The sequence below is a fragment of the Eleutherodactylus coqui genome, chromosome 1 (genome assembly GCF_035609145.1).
Source record: "Eleutherodactylus coqui strain aEleCoq1 chromosome 1, aEleCoq1.hap1, whole genome shotgun sequence".
NCBI classification, from domain to species: domain Eukaryota; kingdom Metazoa; phylum Chordata; class Amphibia; order Anura; family Eleutherodactylidae; genus Eleutherodactylus; species Eleutherodactylus coqui.
Window position 1 is genome coordinate 168,013,134 of NC_089837.1, and position 25,446 is coordinate 168,038,579.

The following is a 25,446-nucleotide window of genomic DNA, read 5'->3' on the forward strand; positions in this document are numbered from 1 at the left end:
ATTGCACCCTCCATTGATACTGCAGGGAAAGAATTGTATAGGCAGGGCCACAACACAGTTATTATTCATTGAATATACGCAGTGCTGCCTGTTGGTGGGAAAAAACTGAAAACAAATCTATTTGTCCAGCCTGTGTCCGTCCTTACGCCTGTGTAGACGTGTGAGCTGCGTGAAAAACATTGCTAAATCATACGCAGCCAGCTACGCTTTACTGCTGGGTTCGCCATTTGCTTTCCTTAATTGGGAAAAAAAAATACCTGCTCTCCAAGAGTTATAATAACTCTGCTACCCTCACGTTCTGTGACACATAAGCAGGGACACAGCGCAGTTATTAAACTTCGCAGGTTCATTGAATATACGCAGTGCTGCCTGTTGGTGGGAAAAAACTGAAAACAAATCTATTTGTCCAGCCTGTGTCCGTCCTTACGCCTGTGTAGACGTGTGAGCTGCGTGAAAAACATTGCTAAATCATACGCACCCAGCTACGCTTTACTGCTGGGTTCGCCATTTGCTTTCCTTAATTGGGAAAAAAAATACCTGCTCTCCAAGAGTTATAATAACTCTGCTACCCTCACGTTCTGTGACACATAAGCAGGGACACAGCGCAGTTATTAAACTTCGCAGGTTCATTGAATATACGCAGTGCTGCCTGTTGGTGGGAAAAAACTGAAAACAAATCTATTTGTCCAGCCTGTGTCCGTCCTTACGCCTGTGTAGACGTGTGAGCTGCGTGAAAAACATTGCTAAATCATACGCACCCAGCTACGCTTTACTGCTGGGTTCGCCATTTGCTTTCCTTAATTGGGAAAAAAAATACCTGCTCTCCAAGAGTTATAATAACTCTGCTACCCTCACGTTCTGTGACACATAAGCAGGGACACAGCGCAGTTATTAAACTTCGCAGGTTCATTGAATATACGCAGTGCTGCCTGTTGGTGGGAAAAAACTGAAAACAAATCTATTTGTCCAGCCTGTGTCCGTCCTTACGCCTGTGTAGACGTGTGAGCTGCGTGAAAAACATTGCTAAATCATACGCAGCCAGCTACGCTTTACTGCTGGGTTCGCCATTTGCTTTCCTTAATTGGGAAAAAAAAATACCTGCTCTCCAAGAGTTATAATAACTCTGCTACCCTCACGTTCTGTGACACATAAGCAGGGACACAGCGCAGTTATTAAACTTCGCAGGTTCATTGAATATACGCAGTGCTGCCTGTTGGTGGGAAAAAACTGAAAACAAATCTATTTGTCCAGCCTGTGTCCGTCCTTACGCCTGTGTAGACGTGTGAGCTGCGTGAAAAACATTGCTAAATCATACGCAGCCAGCTACGCTTTACTGCTGGGTTCGCCATTTGCTTTCCTTAATTGGGAAAAAAAAATACCTGCTCTCCAAGAGTTATAATAACTCTGCTACCCTCACGTTCTGTGACACATAAGCAGGGACACAGCGCAGTTATTAAACTTCGCAGGTTCATTGAATATACGCAGTGCTGCCTGTTGGTGGGAAAAAACTGAAAACAAATCTATTTGTCCAGCCTGTGTCCGTCCTTACGCCTGTGTAGACGTGTGAGCTGCGTGAAAAACATTGCTAAATCATACGCACCCAGCTACGCTTTACTGCTGGGTTCGCCATTTGCTTTCCTTAATTGGGAAAAAAAATACCTGCTCTCCAAGAGTTATAATAACTCTGCTACCCTCACGTTCTGTGACACATAAGCAGGGACACAGCACAGTTATTAAACTTAGATAATTCATTCACTAGAGGCAGTGGGGCCTTTCGTTTTCCAAAAAGGGCAAAAATTATATTTGGCCTGCAGTCTTGCGCCAATTTATTTCCTGCCTGTGAAATCAAATCACTGGTAATACAGCATGCTGAGGGGTAGGGGTAGGCCTAGAGGACGTGGACGCGGCCGAGGACGCGGAGGGCCAAGTCAGGGTGTGGGCACAGGCCAAGCTCCTGATCCAGGTGTGTCGCAGCCGACTGCTGCGCGATTAGGAGAGAGGCACGTTTCTGGCGTCCCCACATTCATCGCCCAATTAATGGGTCCACGCGGGAGACGGTTATTAGAAAATGAGCAGTGTGAGCAGGTCCTGTCCTGGATGGCAGAAAGTGCTTCGAGCAACCTATCGTCTACCCGCAGTTCTGCGCCGTCCACTGCTGCCAATCCGAATCCTCTGTCTGCTGCTCCTCCTTCCTCCCAGCCTCCTCACTCCACTACAATGACACCTGCTCAGGAGCGGGAACACTCCCAGGAACTGTTCTCGGGCCCCTGCTTAGATTGGGCAGCAGCGGTTCCTCTCCCACCAGAGGAGTTTATCGTCACTGATGCCCAACCATTCGAAAGTTCCCGGGGTCCGGGGGAAGAGGCTGGGGACTTCCGCCAACTGTCTCAACAACTTTCTGTGGGTGAGGAGGACGATGACGATCAGACACAGTTGTCTTGCAGTGAGGTAGTAGTAAGGGCAGTAAGTCCCAGGGAGCAGCGCACAGAGGATTCGGAGGAAGAGCAGCAGGACGATGAGGTGACTGACCCCACCTGGTGTGCAACGCTTACTCAGGAGGACAGGTCTTCAGAGGGGGAGTCAAGGGCATCAGCAGGGCAGGTTGCAAGAGGCAGTGCAGTGGCCAGGGGTAGAGGCAGGGCCAGACCGAATAATCCACCAAGTGTTTCCCAAAGCGCCCCCTCGCGCCATGCCACCCTGCGGAGGCCGAGGTGCTCTAAGGTCTGGCAGTTTTTCACAGAGACGCCTGACGACCGACGAACAGTGGTGTGCAACCTTTGTCGCGCAAAGCTCAGCCGGGGAGCCAACACCAACAGCCTCACCACCACCACCATGCGCAGACATATGATGGCCAAGCACCCCGCAAGGTGGGACAAAGGCCGTTCACCGCCTCCGGTTTGCACCCCTGCCTCTCCCCCTGTGCCCCAACCTGCCACTGAGATGCAACCCCCCTCTCAGGACACAGGCACTACCGCCTCATGGCCTGCACCCACACCCTCATCTCCGCTGTCCTCGGCCCCATCCAGCAGTGTAGTTCAGCGCACCGTTCAGCCGTCGCTTGCGCAAGTGTTCGAGCGCAAGCGCAAGTACGCCGCCACGCACCCGCACGCTCAAACGTTAACCGTCCGCATCGCAAAATTCATCAGCCTTGAGATGCTGCCGTATAGGGTTGTGGAAACGGAGTCCTTCAAAAGTATTATGGAGGCGGCGGCCCCGCGCTACTCAGTTCCCAGTCGCCACTACTTTTCCCGATGTGCCGTCCCAGCCCTGCACGACCACGTCTCCCGCAACATTGTGCGCGCCCTCACCAACGCGGTTACTGCCACGGTCCACTTAACTACGGACACGTGGACAAGCACAGGCGGGCAGGGCCACTACATCTCCCTGACGGCACATTGGGTGAATTTAGTGGAGGCTGGGACAGAGTCAGAGCCTGGGACCGCTCACGTCCTACCCACCCCCAGAATTGCGGGCCCCAGCTCGGTGCTGGTATCTGCGGAGGTGTATGCTTCCTCCACTAAAGCACCCTCCTCCTCCTCCTCCTCCTCTGTCTCACAATCAAGATGTGTTAGCAGCAGCATGTCGCCAGCAGTCGGTGTCGCGCGGTGTGGCAGCACAGCGGTGGGCAAGCGTCAGCAGGCCGTGCTGAAACTACTCAGCTTAGGCGATAAGAGGCACACGGCCCACGAACTGCTGCAGGGTCTGACACAGCAGACCGACCGCTGGCTTGCGCCGCTGAGCCTCCAACCGGGCATGGTCGTGTGTGACAACGGCCGTAACCTGGTGGCGGCTCTGCAGCTCGGCAGCCTCACGCACGTGCCATGCCTGGCCCACGTCTTTAATTTGGTGGTTCAGCGGTTTCTGAAAAGCTACCCACGCTTGTCAGACCTGCTCGTAAAGGCGCGCCGGCTCTGCGCACATTTCCGCAAGTCCCACACGGACGCTGCCACCCTGCGCACCCTGCAACATCACTTTAAGCTGCCAGTGCACCGACTGCTGTGCGACGTGCCCACACGGTGGAACTCTACGCTCCACATGTTGGCCAGGCTCTATGAACAGCGTAGAGCTATAGTCGAATACCAACTCCAACATGGGCGGCGCAGTGGGAGTCAGCCTCCTCAATTCCTTTCAGAAGAGTGGGCCTGGTTGGCAGACATCTGCCATGTCCTTGGTAATTTTGAGGAGTCTACCCAGGTGGTGAGCGGCGATGCTACAATCATTAGCGTCACCATTCCTCTGCTATGCATCTTGAGAAATTCCCTGCAAACCATAAAGGCAGCTGCTTTGCGCTCGGAAACGGGGGCGGGGGAAGACAGTATGCCGCTGGATAGTCAGGGCACCCTCCTGTCTATTTCTCAGCGCGTACAGGAGGAGGAGGAGGAGCATGAGGAGGATGAGGAGGAGGGGGAAGAGACAGCTTGGCCCGCTGCTGACGGTACACCGGCTGATTGCCTGTCATCCTTTCAGCGTGTATGGCCTGAGGAGGAGGAGGAGGAGGAGGATCCTGATAGTGATCTTCCTAGTGAAGACAGCCATGTGTTGCGTACAGGTACCCTGGCACACATGGCTGACTTCATGTTAGGATGCCTTTCTCGTGACCCTCGCGTTGCACGCATTCTGGCCACGACGGATTACTGGGTGTACACACTGCTCGATCCACGGTATAAGGAGAACCTGCCCACTCTGATTCCCGAAGAGGAAAGGGGTTCGAGAGTGTTGCTATACCACAGGACCCTTGCGGACAAGCTGATGGTAAAATTCCCAGCCGACAGCGCTAGTGGCAGAAGGCGCAGTACCGAGGGCAAGGTAGCAGGGGATGTGCGTAGATCGAGCAGCATGTACATCCCAGGCAGTGCAACAGTCTTTAAGGGCCTGGCCAGCTTTATGGCTCCCCACCAAGACTGTGTCACCGCTCCCCAGTCACGGCTGAGTCGGCGGGAGCACTGTAAAAGGATGGTGAGGGAGTACGTAGCGGATCGCACGACCATCCTTGGTGACGCCTCTGCCCCCTACAACTACTGGGTGTCGAAGCTGGACACGTGGCCTGAACTAGCCCTGTATGCCCTTGAGGTGCTTGCTTGTCCTGCGGCTAGCGTCTTGTCGGAGAGGGTGTTTAGTGCGGCTGGGGGAATCATCACCGATAAGCGTAGCCGCTTGTCAACCGACAGTGCCGACAGGCTAACACTCATCAAGATGAACAAAGGCTGGATTTCGCCAGACTTCTGTTCTCCACCAGCGGACAGCAGCGATACGTAAGCAATACGTAGGCTGCACCCGCGGATGGAAGCTACGTTCTCTCTCACCATCCAAAACGGGGACATTTGTGCTTCATCAATCTGTGTCTAATATTCCTCCTCCTCCTCCTCCTGCTCCTCCTCCTGAAACCTCACGTAATCACGCTGAACGGGCAATTTTTCTTAGGGCCACAAGGCTCACTCAAATAATTTTTCAGAACAATTTTTATAAGTTTCAATTAGCTTAAAAGCGTTGGAACTTTAACTTGAACCAATTTTTCGTTACACTGGGCTGCCTCCAGGCCTAGTTACCACTTAAGCCACATTAACCAAAGCGATTCACCTGCCATCTTGGTTGGGCATGGCCAATTTTTACTGAGGTACATTAGTACTGTTGGTACACCAATTTTTTGGGGCCCTCACCTACAGTGTAATCGTAGTAATTTCTATGTTCTTCGCCTGCACTCATGGTACAGAAAGGTGTGTGGGGTTGGCCTACAGTTTAGCTACATAAATGTCACTTGTGCCTTGGCTATACTAAGGCTACTGAAATGGAACGAAGACTGCGCTCCCGCTATACTGCTGCTTCAGAATTGTTACTGGGGCCTGTCTTGAGTGCTACTATTGCTTACATGGAACGAAGACTGCGCTCCCGCTATACTGCTGCTTCAGAATTGTTACTGGGGCCTGTCTTGAGTGCTACTATTGCTTACATGGAACGAAGACTGCGCTCCCGCTATACTGCTGCTTCAGAATTGTTACTGGGGCCTGTCTTGAGTGCTACTATTGCTTACATGGAACGAAGACTGCGCTCCCGCTATACTGCTGCTTCAGAATTGTTACTGGGGCCTGTCTTGAGTGCTACTATTGCTTACATGGAACGGACACGTGGAGAGGACACGTAGTGCCTCAAAAACATCCCCCTCCTCCTCCAACAGGGAAAACATTGTTGGCAAATGCCTTTGCATTGGTTCGTCTGGCGGCAGTCCAAGAATTTCACCTTTACCGACACTACAAGAGAGCCCCCCCACCATCCCCCCGCCACGGCCCACTTAATCCTGGCCACATTCCGAAAACCAACAAAATACAACCGTGGTACTAGGTCCGCAGTCACCACCACATTACCACCAACGCGGTTACTGTTAAGGTGCATATAACCACGGACACGTGGAGAGGACACGTAGTGCCTCAAAAACATCCCCCTCCTCCTCCAACAGGGAAAACATTGTTGGCAAATGCCTTTGCATTGGTTCGTCTGGCGGCAGTCCAAGAATTTCACCTTTACCGACACTACAAGAGAGCCCCCCCACCATCCCCCCGCCACGGCCCACTTAATCCTGGCCACATTCCGAAAACCAACAAAATACAACCGTGGTACTAGGTCCGCAGTCACCACCACATTACCACCAACGCGGTTACTGTTAAGGTGCATATAACCACGGACACGTGGAGAGGACACGTAGTGCCTCAAAAACATCCCCCTCCTCCTCCAACAGGGAAAACATTGTTGGCAAATGCCTTTGCATTGGTTCGTCTGGCGGCAGTCCAAGAATTTCACCTTTACCGACACTACAAGAGAGCCCCCCCACCATCCCCCCGCCACGGCCCACTTAATCCTGGCCACATTCCGAAAACCAACAAAATACAACCGTGGTACTAGGTCCGCAGTCACCACCACATTACCACCAACGCGGTTACTGTTAAGGTGCATATAACCAGTCTGACTGGGGCATGCAGACACCTTGACAGAATGAATAGTGTGTGGCACATAGGTTCCCCATTGCTATGCCCACGTGTGCAGCTCCTGATGGCGGTGGCACAGGATTGTATTTCTCATTGCTTCTGTACAGCATTGTGGGCTATCGCCCCGCCCCTATTAAAGAGGGTCGCTACCTAGCCGTGCCAACCCTGTGCAGTGTGTGCCTGCGGTCCCTCGTCGTGGCAGACGCACTTCTAAATAGACATGAGGGTGGTGTGGCATGAGGGCAGCTGAAGGCTGCGCAGGGACAGTTTGGTGTGCGCTGTGGGGGGGAGGGGGTGCGGTTGGGCAGCATGTAACTCAGGAGAAGTGGCAGTGGAGTGTCATGCAGGCAGTGATTGTGCTTTGTTGGAGGTAGTGTGGTGCTTAGCAAAGGTATGCCATGCTAATGAGCGCTTTTCAGAAGTAAAAGTTGTTGGGAGGGGGGGGGGCCCACTCTTGCCGCTATTGTGGCTTAATAGTGGGACCTGTGAACTTAGGATGCAGCCCAACATGTAGCCCCTCGCCTGCCCTATCCGTCACTGTGTCATTCCCATCACTTTCCTGAATTGCCCAGATTTTCACACATGAAAACCTTAGCGAGCATCGGCGAAATACAAAAATGTTCTGGTCGCCCATTGACTTCAATGGGGTTCGTTGTTCGAAACGAACCCTCGAGCATCACGGGAAGTTCGTTACGAATAACGAACACCCGAACATTTTGGTGTTCGCTCATCTCTAATAATCATCCATCCAGAGAGGAGGTGGTTTTTCCTCAACACACTCTTGGGGACCATAGGGAGGAGAATTCCCCCACCTCATAGTGTGGTCACTCACTCCACTCCAATTAAGTTCCAGCACACTTTCCTTCTTGACCACTATCTTTATTTGTATGTGCAGCTGTCCACTTATGTGGATTGTATGGGATGTTAAAAAGAACCCTCATAGACGTGTCCCCCCCAGGAATCGTTTTTTTTTTCACTTCCAAGGCACTGTCCGTTTCTTCCTTTTGTAGGAGTATACAGCGGGATATTTAAAATGTGCTTCTGGGCTGCACCTCTTAAATGCTCTGCTGTAAGCAGATAGGGATCTATTCCAAGTGCAGGAGTTGCATTAACGTATGCTCCCATACGAGTCCATGGGACTTCTGTACAGTGTGCACCAAAGAGGGCCAATGGTCTATCTTTGTTAGGTGCGCGCTTTTTTATGCTACTACATTCTCTTATGTGAGATCTTCCATAGGAACCCATTTGCTCTTTTAGTGCACCCAAAAACAACACTCACATGACTGAGCCTTTAAGTATATGTCATGGTGTGTTTTCCAAGTAAAGCCAGAAGTGTAGCATAATGGAAAATCATGGTTTCATCATCCCATTGAGTGTTGTATAAGGGAAATTATCTTTAGAAAAATCAAAGTAGAGGAGATGCTTCTCCTGGTGTATAGTAAATAAGGTTGACCAGTATTCATTGTGGTGAACATCATAGAATGTGTGGACAACTAGGGGTGCTTATAATGTCCTTCCCTTATAGTATGTCTGTATACATTTCAATGGTTCTGACCCTCAAGCAGTCTCATACCGTACCTTGTACCTCACAATCTTTCCTTTACTTTCTTTGTGCTTCTTTCCATTTGAAACTTTTTTCTTTAGATTTTATCAACTCACCTTTGTGACTTTGGATTTGCAACACTGCAGGACTGTAATGTCAGAGTTATTGATTATTCTAGATAAATAAGCTTTAATTATTTTTTTAAATCAATTTATTACAAAAGTCTATCTCTCTTATTATATCTGTTATCTGATTTCCATGTGAATGTTTTTAATCACAGGGCATGCACTGTCCAAAAATAAGTCAGTAAAATAACTAATAATTTGTCATTTTTTTTTAAATATAAAAGGGACTCAAAGATTTCTTCAAGTGACAAGATGAGAATCGGAGGCACGGATGAATTTGCCTGGCTGCAGATTTGTGAGCCCACAGAAAAGGACAAAGGAAAATACACATTTGAAATATTTGATGCCAAAACGTCCTATAAGAGAAATGTTGATTTATCAGGACAAGGTAATACTTATAAATCTATGGTATTTTAGAAGATTGTCAGATATTATCAGAGCTCCAAGTTCAAATAAAACTATGAGCTAAGGGTTTTACCGTCTATTTGTCTTGAGAAGCTCCAGTGTTGTTATGGAAACTGAATGACACATCGTCTTTTTAATTTCAGCTTTTGATGAAGCTTATGCTGAATTCCAGAGACTTAAGTGAGTTTGAAATTCATTATCTTGTATGCAAAATAAGATGTGTGAACCATGATATTAAACAATTACTTTACTTTTACTCCCACAGGGCTGCAGCCTTCGCTGAAAAGAGTAAGTATTTATTTTAAAAAAGAGGCATAAGAGCCCCATATGTGTGTTTGCCTACACAATCCACAGTATGTGTATGAAGGGCTTGGGGAAAGAATGATCAAAGTCCAATTTTACTAAAATTCAACTATTTCAATTTCAGTTCCACAACTCATCAAGCCTAAATAAAGTACACAATGAAATGGAATTTTAAACTCTGTAAGGGCGGCTACCCACTGGCGTTGCCGATTTTCATGCGTGAAAAACACCGCGTTTTCCGTGGCGTTTTTGGCGCGTTTTTCACGGCTTTTTTGCGCGTTTTCCGTTAATTTCCATTGACATTCATGGGTGCATTAAGAGAAAAATAAGGACACATATGCAACTGACAGTTCCTATGTGAAAAATTGCAACGGACCGAAAAAAAAAACGCCAGTGGACAGGAACACATTCTATACTAATTGCTCTTGAGAAAAAACGCAAAACGCAAAGGAAAAAAAATCGCCAGTGGGTGGGAGCCCTAATACATGCATAAAACATTTCTAAGGCCAAAGTCAGACGAACGTTTTTTTTTTGTGCGTGAATGTGTGCGCATAAAAAATGCGCTGCATGGATGTTCAAAATGCGCCTGACCAAAGCTCTGTGCCCGTTGCTTTCAATGGGACCAGCGCTGCTGCCACCCCATTGACAAAAAATGAGATGCAGGCAACCCCCGCAGTGATTTTCTGGGAAGGGCTTGAAATATATGCCGTACCCTTCTGAAAATCATCCCTAGCTGTTGGAAAAAATTAAAAAAATATATACGTCACCTCTCCGGTGCTGTGTAGCTCCGGTGCAGCTTCTCCCCCCTCCTGAAAGCGCTGGGTCTGATTGGTTGAGCGCTCAGGGGTTGCCTGCATCCCATTGCTTCCAATGGGTCCGCAGTAGCGCCGGTCCCATTGAAAGCAATGGGAGAACATCATGATCCTCTGCCACAGCTGTCACAGCTGTGGGAGAAGATTCTTTCATCCCCGCTGCAGTCCCCTCATCACCGAACACTGAGTCATTCATTCGGGGAGAGCTGCCTGTGATTGGCTGAGCACCTCAGGCAATCACATTCAGCTCTTTCAGCAGGCGGGGATTTTAAATCCCCGGCTGGTGATAGATCAGCAGTTCAGCACCACAGTGCAGGGGACAGCAGGAGAAGATGTGGCTGTGCCCCGGCAGCTGAAGGGAGATGAGTATCTTATTTTTTTTGTTTTTTAAATAGCTTTTAATTCATTTCCAGGGAATGGCTTATATGTAAAGCCCTTCCCTGAAAAAGAATTCAGGTGTGCCAGCAGACCATTGTCTTCAATGGAGTCGCCGGCAGCAGCAGCGGCTCCATTGAAGAGAATGCCTGCATTTTTATTCTTTTTTACACTAAAATCTTTCTTTTTCAGGGAAGGGCTTATATGTAAAGTCCTTCCCTGAAAAGGAATGCTGGGAGCCAGCAGGCTCCATTGAAAACAATGTGTGCATTCCCTATGGTGCACGCATGTCCTATCTTTGCAGGCACGCACCTGCAAAGTACGGACATGTGCACACACCATAGGGAATGCAGTGATGTAAATACAAGCGTGTTTTTGTGCGTGCGTATGCACGCACCAAAACACGCTCGTCTGAACGCACCCTTAAGGATGATTTTCAGGTAAGGGCTTATATTTTAAAGCCCTTCCTGAAAATTCATCCTGCGCTCGCCGGCAGCCCATTGCTTTCAATGGAGCTGGCTGTATTGCCGGCTCCATTGAATTCAATGGGCTAACATAGTTCTTCTCTGCCACAGCTGTTACAGCTGTGGCAGAGGAGAACGATCTTTATGCTGACATAAATTTTTTTTTATTTTTACACATCTTAGGATGATTTTTAGGTAAGGGCTTATATTTTTAAGCCCTTCCCGAAAATTCATCCCGTGCTCGCTGGCAGCCCATTGCTTTCAATGGAGTCGGCTGTATTGCCGGCTCCATTGAATTCAATGGTCAGTGCTCGTTTAATTGAGACGAGTACCGCGTGGTGCTCGTCTTGAGTAACGAGCATCTCGAGCACCCTAATACTCGAACGAGCATCAAGCTTGGACGAGTATGCTCGCTCATCTCTATTCATGATACATAAAGCATTTTTAATTTTGCCAAAATTGCCAAAGATCATACCAATATAAATAAAAAGTGTAAAAGAAAATGCTAGAAAGTGGAACAAAAAGTGTGGCGTTTCTCCCTAAAAACACCATCTTTTTTGGAAATAAGATGCAGTTTTTGATGCAGTTTTATGAGCCGAAACCACAAGTGGATTTCAAAGGGATAGACATATAAAGGAAGAGCTTATACTTCTCCCTGCTGGATCCACTTCAGGTTTTTGCACAAAAAAAGTAATGAAAAATTATCACTAAAACCTGTGAATGAAATCAATTGATATTCATTTACAGTATTCCTATGGATTCCAGGGTCATCAAGAGTAGAGACTAGAGATGAGCGAATATACTCATTTCGAGTAATTACTCGATCGAGCACCGTGATTTTCGAGTACTTCCGTACTCGGGTGAAAAGATTCGGGGGGGGCGGGGGTAGGCATGGCGGAGCGGGGGTAGCAGCGGGGAACAGGGGGGAGCCTTCTCTCCCTCTCCCCCCCCCACTCCCCGCTGCAACCCCCCACTTACCCACGGCGCCCCCCGAATCTTTTCACCCGAGTACGGAAGTACTCGAAAATCGTGGTGTTCGGACGAAAAAGGGGCATGGCCGAGTAGATTCGCTCATCTCTAGTAGAGACGTATGCATGATGCATATCGAACTAACATACAGTAGTAGGTCCAACATTCCTCTTTTAGTATACCATGCCCTAATTTGGCAAAAAACTGCATTATATATAGCAGCATTTCTTAATCTTTATAAGCCAAGTACTGCTGAATAAAATAAATTACATTAAAGTAAACTGTAATAATGCACTACATTACACCTACTGTATATCACCAGAAAATGTGCTAAGTGAACAGTAAAGAAAACAATGCAAAAACTTCAAAATATATACTCTTTATTAAACTTTTATCAATTAAAGATGAGTTTTATAAAAATAGATAGATTTCCCAAAGTTCATAGAACTAGAATTAAGCAGCCAATTTGACATGTCTCTACAAAGTAGCTATGGAACCATATAAAGTAAGATTATCAGAGAAGAACATCAAGGCAGTCCATTCATTAGTATGTCAAAATAGTAGAGGTCCCTTTACATGCATGACTGTTAGATGCCTTAGCATCCAACAGCCATCCCCATAACTACGGCTCCTGTGATTTACACAGCTGTGATAGTCATTATAGGAATAGAGGCAGAGCGGCCCGCCCGGCTCCATTCACTACATATAGACAGTCCCGCAATGCAAATGTTCACACTCCTGAAACCAAGATAACATTCAAGGTCGTTACCATTTAATACTGTAAGCTGAAATAAATCTCCAGCTTTCTAATTAAAATGATTACATTATTCTACATTTATGATTGACCTGTTCCCCCTTTTTCTTAGATCGTGGTAAAGTGATTGGAGGATTACCTGATGTGGTAACTATAATGGAAGGCAAGGTAAGAGTATCACAATGCTGAATACCTTTTGTAGCTTAGGGCAGTTTCTCATATTATTTTTCACCACGCTATGGGATTCCATCTGGGGTTTATATCGCAGGTGCTGAAAACAGCATTATGGCAAAACTCCCGAACAGAAATTAATGGTGTCATTAACTGTGATTAGTGAAATGGACACCACTTTGGGGTCCGTTTCATTGGGTTTCTAATTAGGTTCCGTTATATTTGGAGTATAGAATACTTTATTCGACTACTTTAATTTTACGCTCCAAATATAACAGAAACAAATAGATACCCTATGAAATGGACACCAAAGTGGTGCTTGCTTCACTAATGACAGTTTGGAAGTTCCATCACATATTAAAGGGATATTCCTATCTCCACTTTTCACAGCCATGATGGGAAACCACTGCTATAGTTACCGACTACTCAGACGGTAATTGCGAAAACAGCCAAGCACTTCACCCCAACACTCGGCTGTTTCCGACAAGTGTTTGTAAACAGAGTGACATGTTTTTCCATCTCGGCCATGAAATGCTGAGATGAGAACAGCCAATTAATGAAATCTAAAATTTGTTAAAATTCCAAGTATCCCTTAATTGTTACATAGAGGTGTGTTGTACTGCTATACAACTTTAGAAATTGCCAATGCATATAATAGAAATAACAGCAATGAGCGTTGTGGAAAACTGAAAACACTCATCAGTTGCTGTAAATCCTGGTAAGATCTATAAGTGCTATAGTCCATCTTTTTATTAAAATCAGTGTCAGGAACCTGTTCTTTTCGGCATCAGTAGAGACTTTGAGCGCCTATCATATGTCAGATTCACACAGCACAAAAGTCAATAATGGGAAAGCTCCTTTTTTCTGATGATTATTTGGGGCCCCAAAAGGTCAGACTCCGACTGGTTAACAATCTATCCTAAAAGAAAGACAAACTGTGTTAAACCCTAGAAAATCCATTAAAGTTTTGTAAAAATACTTATCTGTTATTTTTTTTTATCAGAATAGCAATATGGCTTCCATTCATAAAGGAGCCATGACAGCCAATTTTCAAATGGATCTTAAGTAACCTTGACAGATCCTATTCACATACAATGGATTCTATTTTCATTGAACTGTCAGTATTTTGACAGCAAGAATACTGCTGCAGATTTCTCTATTCTTGCCATGAAAATATCAGACAGCGGGCTGAAAGGAAAGAAATAGCAGTAATGTGAACAGAGGCTAACAGCATTCAGACTATAGTGAACTGAGCATTGCTATAGAAAGGCCATATGTATCATTGCATTTGTTTTATTAGTAAACTAAAAACAAGTAGGTTTACATACTGTATGTCATTAGAGAAATACATTGTAATTATAAATACTTGTGCCTGACATAAGACACACAAGGGGCACAGTAGAAAAATAATTACATATCTAAAAGTTTACCAATATGGTATAAACTAAATCCGCTGACACTGTTTTTTCCTCTAATTATTCCAATGCAATGACAAAATGCAATAATATACAGCAAAACCTGTTATTACAATCTGCATCAAAAACATTGACATGGAATAACTACGGTATGTCCTCATCATTCGAGATACACATTGACATTGTACTCAAAAGCTGAAATATTCTTTACTGCCTCTAAAATTTTGCTTGGCAGGAGAATGTAACAAGGGAAGAAGCCTGTTTTATTTGAAGTATTCCGAGTCTTGCTTTTAAATTATTTTGTACAATATATTGCCTTAAGGGGATTCTTGTGAGCATACATAAAAGCTTTAAAGATATCAGCCGAGGCTTATTATACAATGTTAAAGAACATAGGACCTTTTGGTATTAACAAAGACTGAGCTAGATGGAAATGACATTAAAATGAAAAGTCTGTACGCTACAAAAAACAATATGCTAAAATACAGAATTCTCTGCCACCGACATAGTTTTTATTGTTCGCAAAATTCTACGCAAATAATTGTATTTCAAACTTTGTTTGACTTGATATTTAAAAAGAAATGTAAAAAACGGGGACTGGCTAACTTTGGTATAAAACACATTTTAATAAAGGCAAATGCAATGCAAAGTCTAGTGAGTCATGCAAGTATAACAAAATATGCACATATATACACTGGGAATTATAGAGTTACTTCTCTAGAAAATAAAACTACCTCCTAATCCTTTTTTAGTTGTACTTGTTTCCTAATAGTAGTAAATAACATTTCTTGTTGCCTAGACTCCTGAAGGGTATCTTCAGATACATTCATGACTGAGGAGACACTAAAGGAACTTGTTAACATCTATGACCACCGTAAACTAAGTTATGGTGCTTATAGGCCAGGTTCTGTGGAATCTCAGGACGTAGTTTCTATACTCACCCAGATCCATGTTCCCCCACTGTCACCCATGGATTTTGGCACCAGCAGACCTATCTCTGCAGCTGTATGTGTGCACTCCCATAAAGAACAGCGTGTCTGTACATGCACAATCTGCAGAAATGAGTCTACTGTGCATGCGCATGTACCCGCTGTTCTCTATAGGACTGCGTGCACATAGCCAGAGAGTCCACTGGTGATGACTTCCATGGGTGACAGTGTGGGAATGGGGAGCCAGGTGAGTATTAAAACTGCATCTCTGCAAACCCCCTCCCAAAAAAAAGCAAAAAATAGCCAAAGAATGTAACTGCAGTGTCATGGCTCATGTATGGCTTATGCTCTACATATTTTCTCTTAACCACTTTTTACCGGACAGGTTTTTAGGCATGATAAGTCACAATAAATACTTTCTGTTCGCTAATCTAGATTTCCTTAAAAACAGTATCAGCCTCTAGTTCAGTTGAGAATATCTGACCCATGTACAGTAGTTAGCACTGACATTTACAGCATTTATCATCATTAACTTTACTTTTCCATATGGTCACTTTAAAGGGGTTCTGTCAGTAAAATAAAAAAATGCATCCTGCCCCGCATTCCTGTAGAGTGTCACCCGTAAAAGGAAAAGAGTGAAGAGTAAAAAGAAAAGAGTGTCTATCCTCTGCCATCCTCGGAGAGTCCACGGCGATTGCGCAAGTTCGCTGGGAAGGGGGACGCACTCGCTGTTGACTCTCTGAGGATGGCAGAGGTTAGAGGCGGCCAGGCCAATCAGTGGGCGACGCATCACTTGTGGCATGGTCAGAGCAGGGGCGGAAGCTGGAACTTTGCCAGCTTCTGCCCTGCGATTGGACGGCTGCCAGAGGGAAAGAAGAAAAGCAGCAGCCTCCTAGTGACCAGCCCCGTAAGGCACAGGTAAGTATGATTTTTTTTTTCTGACAGATCCCCTTTAACCCCTTGAGTGGTGGGTTTCCTACCCCCCTGTCGTGCCCATCAGGGCAGGTTTTTTAAATGGGCCAATCATTTAATTTCAACTAATTTGCAGTCGCGTTCCAAGAGCCATAACTTTTTCATTTTTCCATTGACACGGCCATGTGAGGGCTTGTTTTTTGCTGAAGAAGTTGTACTTTTTGATGGCATCATTTTTGGGTATATATAATGTATTGCATAACTTTTGTGAAAAAATTTGTAGGGAGATTAGGGAAAAAAAGTAATACAAGTTAAATCACCCTCCTTTTGCCATATCTATAATAAAAAATCTAAATCATAAAAGAAAAATACATATTTGGTATCGCTGCATCCATAAATGTCTGATCTATGAAAATAGTGAATTATTTACCCCCCACGGTGAACGTAATCTGAAAAAAAAATAAAGAACGCCAGAAATGCACTTTTTCAGTCACCCTGTCTCCCAGAGAAAATGCAATAAAAAGCGAACAAAAAGTCGTATGTATTCCAAAATGGTACCAACGTTAACTACAGGACGTCCCACAAAAAATGAGCCCTTGCTCAAGTACGTCGATGGAAAAATAAAAAAAGTTATTGCGTGCAGAAAATGCAGCAGAAAATAATTTTAAAAAATTAAATGTCTTTGAAAAAAAATACAAGTGCTATAGTAAAAAAAAGTATACACATTTGCTATCGCAGTAATCGTACTGACCCATAGAATAAAGTTATCAGGTCATTTTTGTTGCAGTTTGTGTGCCGTAGAAACAAAACGCACTGAAGGATGGTGGAATGTCATTTTTCTTTCATTTTACTCCACTTAGATTTTTGTAAAAGTTTTTCAGTACATTATATGGTACTTTGAATGGCACCATTGAAAAATATAACTCATTCCGCAAAAAACAAGCCCTCATACAGCGACATCAATGTATAAATAAAGGAGTTATGATTTTTTAAACGGGGCAGGAAAAAAAGAAATGGGGAAAGAAGAAAAAAAGGGACCGTGTCATTAAGGGGTTAAATAATGTACTAACTTCCTTCTCTGGGTCATTACGACGCAGGGATACCACATGTGTAATTTTATTTTTAATTTTTCACAAAGTAAAGGGAGACAAGTGTTTTTAATTTTATTTATTTTATTTTTTAAATAGTTTTTAACTTTTTTTTTTTTTACTTTTTTAAAATTTTTATCCCTTTAGGGGACTTCCACAGAGACCCATCAGGACTCCCTGATCACATTCTGGGGGGGGGGGGGGGTCCTATGGTGACAGCCCTTTACATGCTGCAGTCACATAGACTGCAGCATGTAAAGGGTTAACACAGCAGAGATCGGAGGTTTTCTCTGATCTCTGCTGTAAGAGCTGGTACCTAGCTGTCCTCTGACAGCCAAGCACCAGCTCTCCCTGAACAGAGACCATCGGCTTGCTTCTGAGAAGCCGATGGTCTCTATAGCAACCTGTATACAAAGCAGGACATTAGAAGCAGGAGATTGCCGGCATATCGGCAATATCTTCCTGCTTCTCAATGTCCTGTTTTGTTCTCTGTGGGACAGTGCAGGCAGAGCACAATGTCACAGCTTGTGGCATTGTGCTCTGCAGCTTTCATAGTGATACGTAGCCCGGAAATCTTCCGGGCTGTATCACTATCGGCAGTGGAGCTCGTCCCGGAAAATTTCCGGGCGTGCCACTGAAGGGGTTAAGGGGGGTTTCTCTGCAAATACTATTGAAACCCTCTCTTTAGGATAGGGCAACAATAGTTGATTGCTGAGGATCTACCACTCAGGATCTTGGCGGTCAGCTGATATTCTGGCCCCAAGTCAATGCAGCAAGGCCGGGCGTTGTTCAAATCAGAGATGGAAGCATCATGGAGGGCTTTACTCCCAGTAAAATCAATAGGAGAGCTACCGCATCTGACCCCACTGTCAGAGCTAGAAGTGCAATGGGAGACGTTAGTACCTATTGATTTCAATTGGAATGAAGCCCTCTATGATGCTTCTGCCTCTGACTCTGATAACGATATCCAGCCCTGCTGTACTCACAGCAGTCCAGGTGATCAATTGATCACCAGAGATCCCAAGCGGTGGGTCCCCAGTGATCAACTATTGATGATCTATCCTGAGGATAGGTCATCTATAGCATTTGCCCAGAAAACCCTTTTTAGTCTTCTTCAAGTCTTCAAGTGGCTAAATGGAGAAGGTAAGTCAATGGCGATCAACACTGCAGACCTCCATCCATGATACAGACCACTAAAAAGTGGCAACATCCTAAATTGATTGCTAAGTGCCATGTAAAATTAGCATAATATAGAACTGCTACCATATGTTGTTACTAGTCATAATACTGTACCATTTAATTCAATACCATTGGATGACGTGTAAATGCCAAAAGACCCTCACCTGACCATTCTTTCTATGTTGTTATTGTGTTTATAGACATTAAGTCTGACCTGCACAGTCTTTGGCAGCCCTGATCCTGAAGTAACATGGCTGAAGAATGACAGGGATCTAGAGATGATTGATCATTATTCTTCCACACTGGAACAAGGCAAATATGCAAGTCTCACAATTAGGGATGTTTCTTCTGAGGACTCTGGAAAATATGGCATCAACGTTAAGAACAAGTATGGTGGTGAAACAGTCGATGTCACCGTAAGTGTATACAAATATGGTGAAGATATACCTGAAGTAAAACCCGGCCAGCTTCCTAAAACTGCACCTTCACCTGCTCCAGCACCTGCTAAAGCACCCGCCCCTGCACCTGCACCTGCACCTGAAAAAGCCAAATCTGCTTCCAAAGCAGGGAAGTCAGGAAGAAAGTAAAGTTGTAGAAAGTTAGCAAACTATAATATGAAACATTTATGACAAAGTAGTGTAAAGTAAAAGTGGAGGTGTTTGTTTCCTAGAAGGTTTGCGTATCTTATGATGGTTTCATCTTCGTTTTAGCTTTGCGCTATTTTCCGTAAATAAGCTCCAATAGGAGTTAAGAAGATATCACCCTGGTTGATAAGTGCTAGCCTTGCTGTGTATGTCTACCAAATCTCTTAGTGAGAATGTGTGACTATAGAACAATGAAAGACCGTGATAGTTAGTATCTGTTAGTGCAGGAATGTATGAAGTCATTTCATATATGCTATTCGGAATCCCAATGAACCTCCAATTACTTTCTTCAATAGTTTCGACTAAACTAACCTATTTATAACAGGTTTAAGTATAAAAAAAATGAGTAATAGATTAATATTTCCCAAATCCATGTTATTTGTATGTGCAATTCTTGATACATTTGGATTTTAAAATACTTCACTTACCTTTCAATTGCCAAACTGCTATGGCTTTGATTTATGAAGTCATAACACAATGCCTTTCTAGCCCTGATAGTACTTGCTGTCGAATAAACATAGCTGGCAGGAAATAAATCCTGACCCTCTGGAGGTAGTTTAAAAAGTTTTGTACTTTACTGATATCAACAATGCAGCTGGAGAAAAACAAGCATCAACTTAATTGCAATGCTGTCTGTGCGAAACTTTTATAATCTCTTCCCCTGCCACCCAATGTGTATGTGGATTTAATTCAAAGGTTTAATTTATTCTTATCTGGTCTTAGTTTAATATAAAGTGATGAAAAGCAGCACACAGCTTCCCTGGATTTTAGAAGAAACAAGCAATGCCCATAGCTAAGATTACCAGATGTGTTATTGTCATATCAATGAATGCAAATATTAGATTATATGTATGTATGCATCATTGGAAATGACACGTTTCCCTGTAATGCTGATATCATTTGGCCATATTTGAATCACCTAATGTTGTTTTCCCTGCTTCATGCTAATAAACTTAAAAAGACACCAGTGCTTTTGTCTGCATTCATTCACGGGTAATCACAGTGTCCTTTTTTATTACCCAAGCACATTTACAATGCACCAATATACATACTAATAAGCACTATTTTGGATGTGTGTTTATTCCATTTTGTGCATTAGAAAAATTGTCTTTGGAAAAAGTATTATCATTGAGTTAAAATTGACTTCCAAGAATAAGAGCAGAAAATGTAAAACAAAAAAATAACAATAACCCTACATTGTTTGTATTATATGGGGCTATAATAAACATGCTGCCTTAGTTTATAACAAAATCCAGGGTCTAACTTGTGTTTTAAGTGCTTTAGTTCCAGGTTATGGAAAATATACACAGTAGCTAGAGCCCAGCCAGGACTTTCCTTCTCAATCACTTCACTATGGAACTGTAATTGTATGCGCTTCTTGGTAAAGGGAGTTGTGTGGTATTCGTACTCTGTGTAGACTTGGCTTCTATCTCCCTCTCTCTTTACATGTCTACCTGCATGGAATAGGAAGCAGGATGGATGTGACATTGGGAAGCAGTCACACTGACTGACAGGGACATAAAAAGAGGAGGAATGAGAACCCAAGGAACATTGGAAGTATTCTTTAAATCTCTGAAGCATCAGAGATTGGGCAACAAGAGATGTAATGTGAAGCTGTTGGGCATCAAAGCAAAACAGGGTCCCTATCTGCCACGTGCCATTTATATGACTGGTATCTTATGTGACAGCCTTTGGGCCCCTTGGGCACCAGAGTCCGGGTGCGACTGCTACCTGTCCACCCCTATATCTCTTAATACCCCAGAAGACACCTAAATCTGACTGCTTTGTTAAGTTCCCACTAGGGATCATCAGGTGTGATATGTTGGTAGGCAGAATGGATGCTATATCACAGTTGCAAAAATGTTGTGGGAATTCATAGGTTCCAGATTAAAGGGATTGTCCATTTTATGTGTAATCAATGCTACTATGTGCCAGGCAGGATAATATTTAATTCTGCTGTTTGCTCCCCTGCAAGTAAGCCCCTTCTCCCTCCCCCCCCCCCCCCCCGATGAATAAAAATACTTCTTCCTGCCACCGTGCTTCACCGGTCCACTGCAAAGTTCATCCATGTCTGTTTTGGATGTGTGCATGTGTCACTGCTGTCCTACTCATCCCTGAACCATGTATGCATGTATGCACAGTTGGCAGCATTCTCTGACTATGGTTCTTGTGGTACAAAGAGCTGCACATGCATGATCTTGGATGATCTTCGATCTCCCCACACCCTGCAGATAGCAGGCTCATTAGGGTGCTTTCACACAGATGGAATTATTCTGCACCCAGATTCTGCACCAAAATGCACACGTCTCATGGCTGATTTTGTAGCTGAATTATAATAGCTTAAGGCCCAATGTCCACGGACGGATTTTAATTATAAAACCCGCGCAAGTCTCCTCTGCGGGAGATCCGCACTGCTAGCAGCCTATAGGGATGCATTCGCATCCGCAAGGCAATTTAAAGCATGCAGATGTGATTTTTTTTTTCCCGCGCTGGATCTGGAAAGGTAAGAAACTGTCTTTTTATGTCCGTGACCATGGGCACGCAGATACCACTGCGGAATTCAGCAGTTGAATCTGTGCGTGCAAGTGGACATTGGGCCTACGACCCAATGTCCACGTGCAGATTTGATTTAGATCCACAGCTCTAGCCGCCCATAGGAAACAATGGGGTGTCCGCAACTGAATGAAACCCTACGGATTTGATTTTTAGGTGCTTTGCGGATGCCCCGCGCAGATCTAAAATCGCTGCATGCTCCATTTAAATCATTCATGAATTCCACATGAAAATCCTCAATGAAACTCATGGGTTTTGATGTAGAATTTGAAGCGGTGGAAAAAGCTGCGGATTTGGGTGCGGAATGTGGAATAATTCTGCCTCCTGTGAAAGAGCCTTTTTAGAACTTAATGAGTGATAGGCTACCCTTAGGAAAGGCCATCAACATTTGATCCATAGAGTTCTGACCTGCATAAACCACTACGATGCTCCAGTGAGCTCCATGCCCCCTTCATTGTTTACACAGACACAGTGACTTGTTGGTATGCGTGCATGGTGCATGGGTCACATACTACTCAGTCACATTCACTTGAGAGCCCCTTTAATACACATTTGCAACATTAGTAGTTCCTAAATTAGAATTTGATATCAATCTAATACATTTCACTAAAAAAAAGTATAAATTCATTAAAAACATTTCCAGGTGATTTCAAAATTTTGCGCACTGAGGGTTCATTCACACGTTCGTATGCGTACAACGCTGCGAGTTTCTCGCAGCATTGTAGCATTGCAGCCCTTTCATTTTGCTGGTAGAGAGCCGGCAGGGGCCGCGTACAGCCTGCGATTGGCACTGCGCATGCCTGGGATTCTGACGTCACACATGCACAGTGTGACTTTTTTTTCCAAATTCTCCGCTCAGTGCAGAGTGGTACCGAGTATTAAACGTGTCTATTCGCAGGCATTGTGAAGGAGCAGCGTTTTAATACTCAGCCCTTTAAGGGCCGCGTATGAAATGCGGAGAAGTAGGGCATGCTGCGATTTATTTGTCCACTCGCAGTTCCAATGCAGGTGTGAATGGAAGAAGGCAAGTCCATAGACATTTATTGCCTCCATTCACCGCGTGTTATTGGTAATACGCCCATGTGAGGCTGTATCAAAAACTTCTTGTGGGCTTATTCACGCGAGCGTGTATCAGCCGCTTTTTCACGGCCGGCTGATATACGCGACCATCTAATGCATTTGATTCCAATGCACCAGTTCAGATGGCTGATTTTTGGGTGCATAAAAACGGTTGGCTGGAAAATATAGCGCATACGGTGTGCATTCCGGTCGGCCGTTTTTACTCTGGCCAGTAAATATAGTTCTGGACCCATCTTTTCAGGCTCCTTCACATGGGCGCTGCAATTTTCGGTTGTCCGCATCTGCTAAACTGCCTCCCTCTCTCCAGCCCCTCACCGGCTGTCTGAAAGGGGGGGGGGGGCGGGGGGGGCGGGAGCTAGTGTGCCACTTGCTGGCAACTGGCAAGGGGTGGAGAGGGGAAGGGGGAGGGAGTTTAGCAGAGCCTCTGTTAAACTCTTTCCCCCCACCCGATGGTATTCCAGCTCGGCGTATACTCGCCGCACCCGGGCCGACTGAACGGGCGCATAAATGGGAGATGCAGCCGTGATGTGACCGACGGAAAATCGCAGCGCCCGTGTGAAGGAGCCCTGTAGCTGAGACTTCGCCTAGCCAATACTGTCAATAACAGCACAATCTTGCCGACCTTATCAGCAAGATCGTGTGACCACTGATGTGCTGCAGTTGGGCAGAGTCTCAGCAGGAAGTGTTTTTTGCAGCATAAAAGGGCAGTTTCATGTAAGTACTACATAAATGATAGTTAATTAAATGGGGTGTAACTTGCATGTACTGTCATTAGGTCTAAGCTTAGATTTGCAAATGGCCTCACTACCTCCCAACAAGTTCCTGATTTAAAAAAAGTAGAATGTTTAGGCTAGGAAGTAATAAAAAGTAATTAACACATTCATGTTCATTGTTCTTCTCAGTGTAATTTTACCAAGGGCTCTTGAGATGCCATACAGTACATCAGTAGACTCTTTAAGCAATAATTCGACATAACTCTCACAGCTTCATGGGGATTGCTAATTCTCATTAGAACTCCACAAGTCCCCACATTTAGCTTATTAAAAGTATAGCTGTGCTTCTAGTTCTTGGTTAAGGGCATTATGATAATAAGTGATTATTATGACCATTTGCAATTAGTTGAGCTGAAATGTCTATCCTGGAGCCTGCTTCTCTTTATATTGCTAGATATTTAAATATATTCATTGAGAAATGTCATCTTTTGCTCTGTTCTTATGTCATGAAATTATAAAATCAGGGAATGAATGAGTCAGGATGTCATCTATGGTTTTAAATAAGCTGATGACTAAAACTTCTATGAACGTGCAGCTAAACTCAAAAAATGGACTATGGGCTCTATTCTACGTATTTTGATTGCCCACTAGAATAATAACACTGGCCAACAAAAAATATTTTGGAATGTTTCCTTAACTTTATGAGTCAAATATTACTAATTTAGGAGTGAGAAAAATGAACATGACAAAGAAGATTTTCTTTATTAGCTCTAGTTTCTGCGATATACAATAGGTGGAGGTGTGTTATTTTAACGGATTAAGAGAAAATTATAAATTTTAATTACATATGCTAACAACATTGAAAGTGCATTAGAATATTTTTTATGACAGTTACATTCTGAGTTCTAAATTGATGGAAGAATTCCTGGCAGGTGGTTCGGTGTGAAGAGAATCATGTGGTGACTTCATGAGATCGTTTTCTTTTGGCATACCTCTTGTGAGTGAGTTCCGAAGCATCCCTACACCGGGACCAGCAGTAATCCACAAGCATTGCTTCATTCCAACGGCCCTGATATCTTTGTTCCATTACAGAAATATCCTGGTGGAATCTTTCTCTGTGTTCATCACTGACAGCTCCACAACTAGGAGGGAAAAAGTCTAGGTGGGAGTGGAGAAAATGGGTTTTAATGGGGCATGTGGCATCCCAGTTGATGGTATTTTTCCAGAACTACTGTCACCAACTGAGTGTAGTTATCATCTCTTTTGTTGCCTAAGAATCCATGAATAATGCCGTTTAAGACTTGCCAAGCTTCCTTTTCTTTTCCCTCCAAAACTTGGTCAAATGCAGGATCTTTTACAAGTGTTTGAATTTGCGGCCCAACAAAAATACCTTCCTCAACCTTTGCATCACTCAATCTAGGAAATTGGTCTTTTAAGAACTTAAATGCCTGTCCTTCCTGGTTCATACCTTTGACAAAAGTTTTCATTAAACCCAGCTTTGTATGAAGGGGTGGAAGAAGAAAATCTTTTGGGTCCAAGAGAGGCTCAGCAACGACATTTTTCTTGGTAGAGTCAAGATTTCTTGCAGGCCAGTTCTAATGTGATTTCCTATCCCTACTGTCCCACATACATAAAAAGCAACAGCATTTAGTGTACCCCAGTTGCATTTCTAAGAATACAGCGATGACTTTTAGATCGCCACAGATTTTCCACTTGTGTTCAGCATATTTGATTGAGTCGAGGAGGGCTGTCATGTTTGCATATGTCTTCTTCATGTGAACTGCATGACTAACAGGAATAGAAGGAAGATGGTTGCTATTGTGAAGTAATACAGCTTTCAAACTAAGCTTGGAGGAGTCTATGAATATCCTCCATTCAGTTGCATCATAGTTCAAATTCAAACATTTCATCAAGCTATTAACATTGCAACAAACAACCAGATTGTTTTTCTTCTCAAAAAAAGGAAGCAGATGCCTCTGACGTTCTCTGTACTGTGAGACCCTGACATCACATTGGAGAAGATTCCATTGCTTTA

At 44.3% G+C, this 25,446-nt stretch overlaps 1 protein-coding gene across 2 annotated transcripts in view; it reads left to right on the plus strand.

Moving 5' to 3' along the window:
• MYOM2 (myomesin 2) overlaps positions 1–20,029 on the plus strand; it is a 194,098-nt gene extending 174,069 nt beyond the window's left edge. For both annotated transcript variants that reach the window (XM_066603582.1, XM_066603590.1), the window contains 5 exons: positions 8,870–9,033; positions 9,194–9,230; positions 9,316–9,338; positions 12,840–12,895; positions 18,622–20,029. In XM_066603582.1, coding sequence (XP_066459679.1) covers positions 8,870–9,033; positions 9,194–9,230; positions 9,316–9,338; positions 12,840–12,895; positions 18,622–19,008 — 667 coding nt within the window. In that variant the 3' untranslated portion in view covers positions 19,009–20,029. The remainder of the gene's footprint in view (positions 1–8,869; positions 9,034–9,193; positions 9,231–9,315; positions 9,339–12,839; positions 12,896–18,621) is intronic.
• The last annotated feature ends 5,417 nt before the right edge of the window (positions 20,030–25,446 follow it).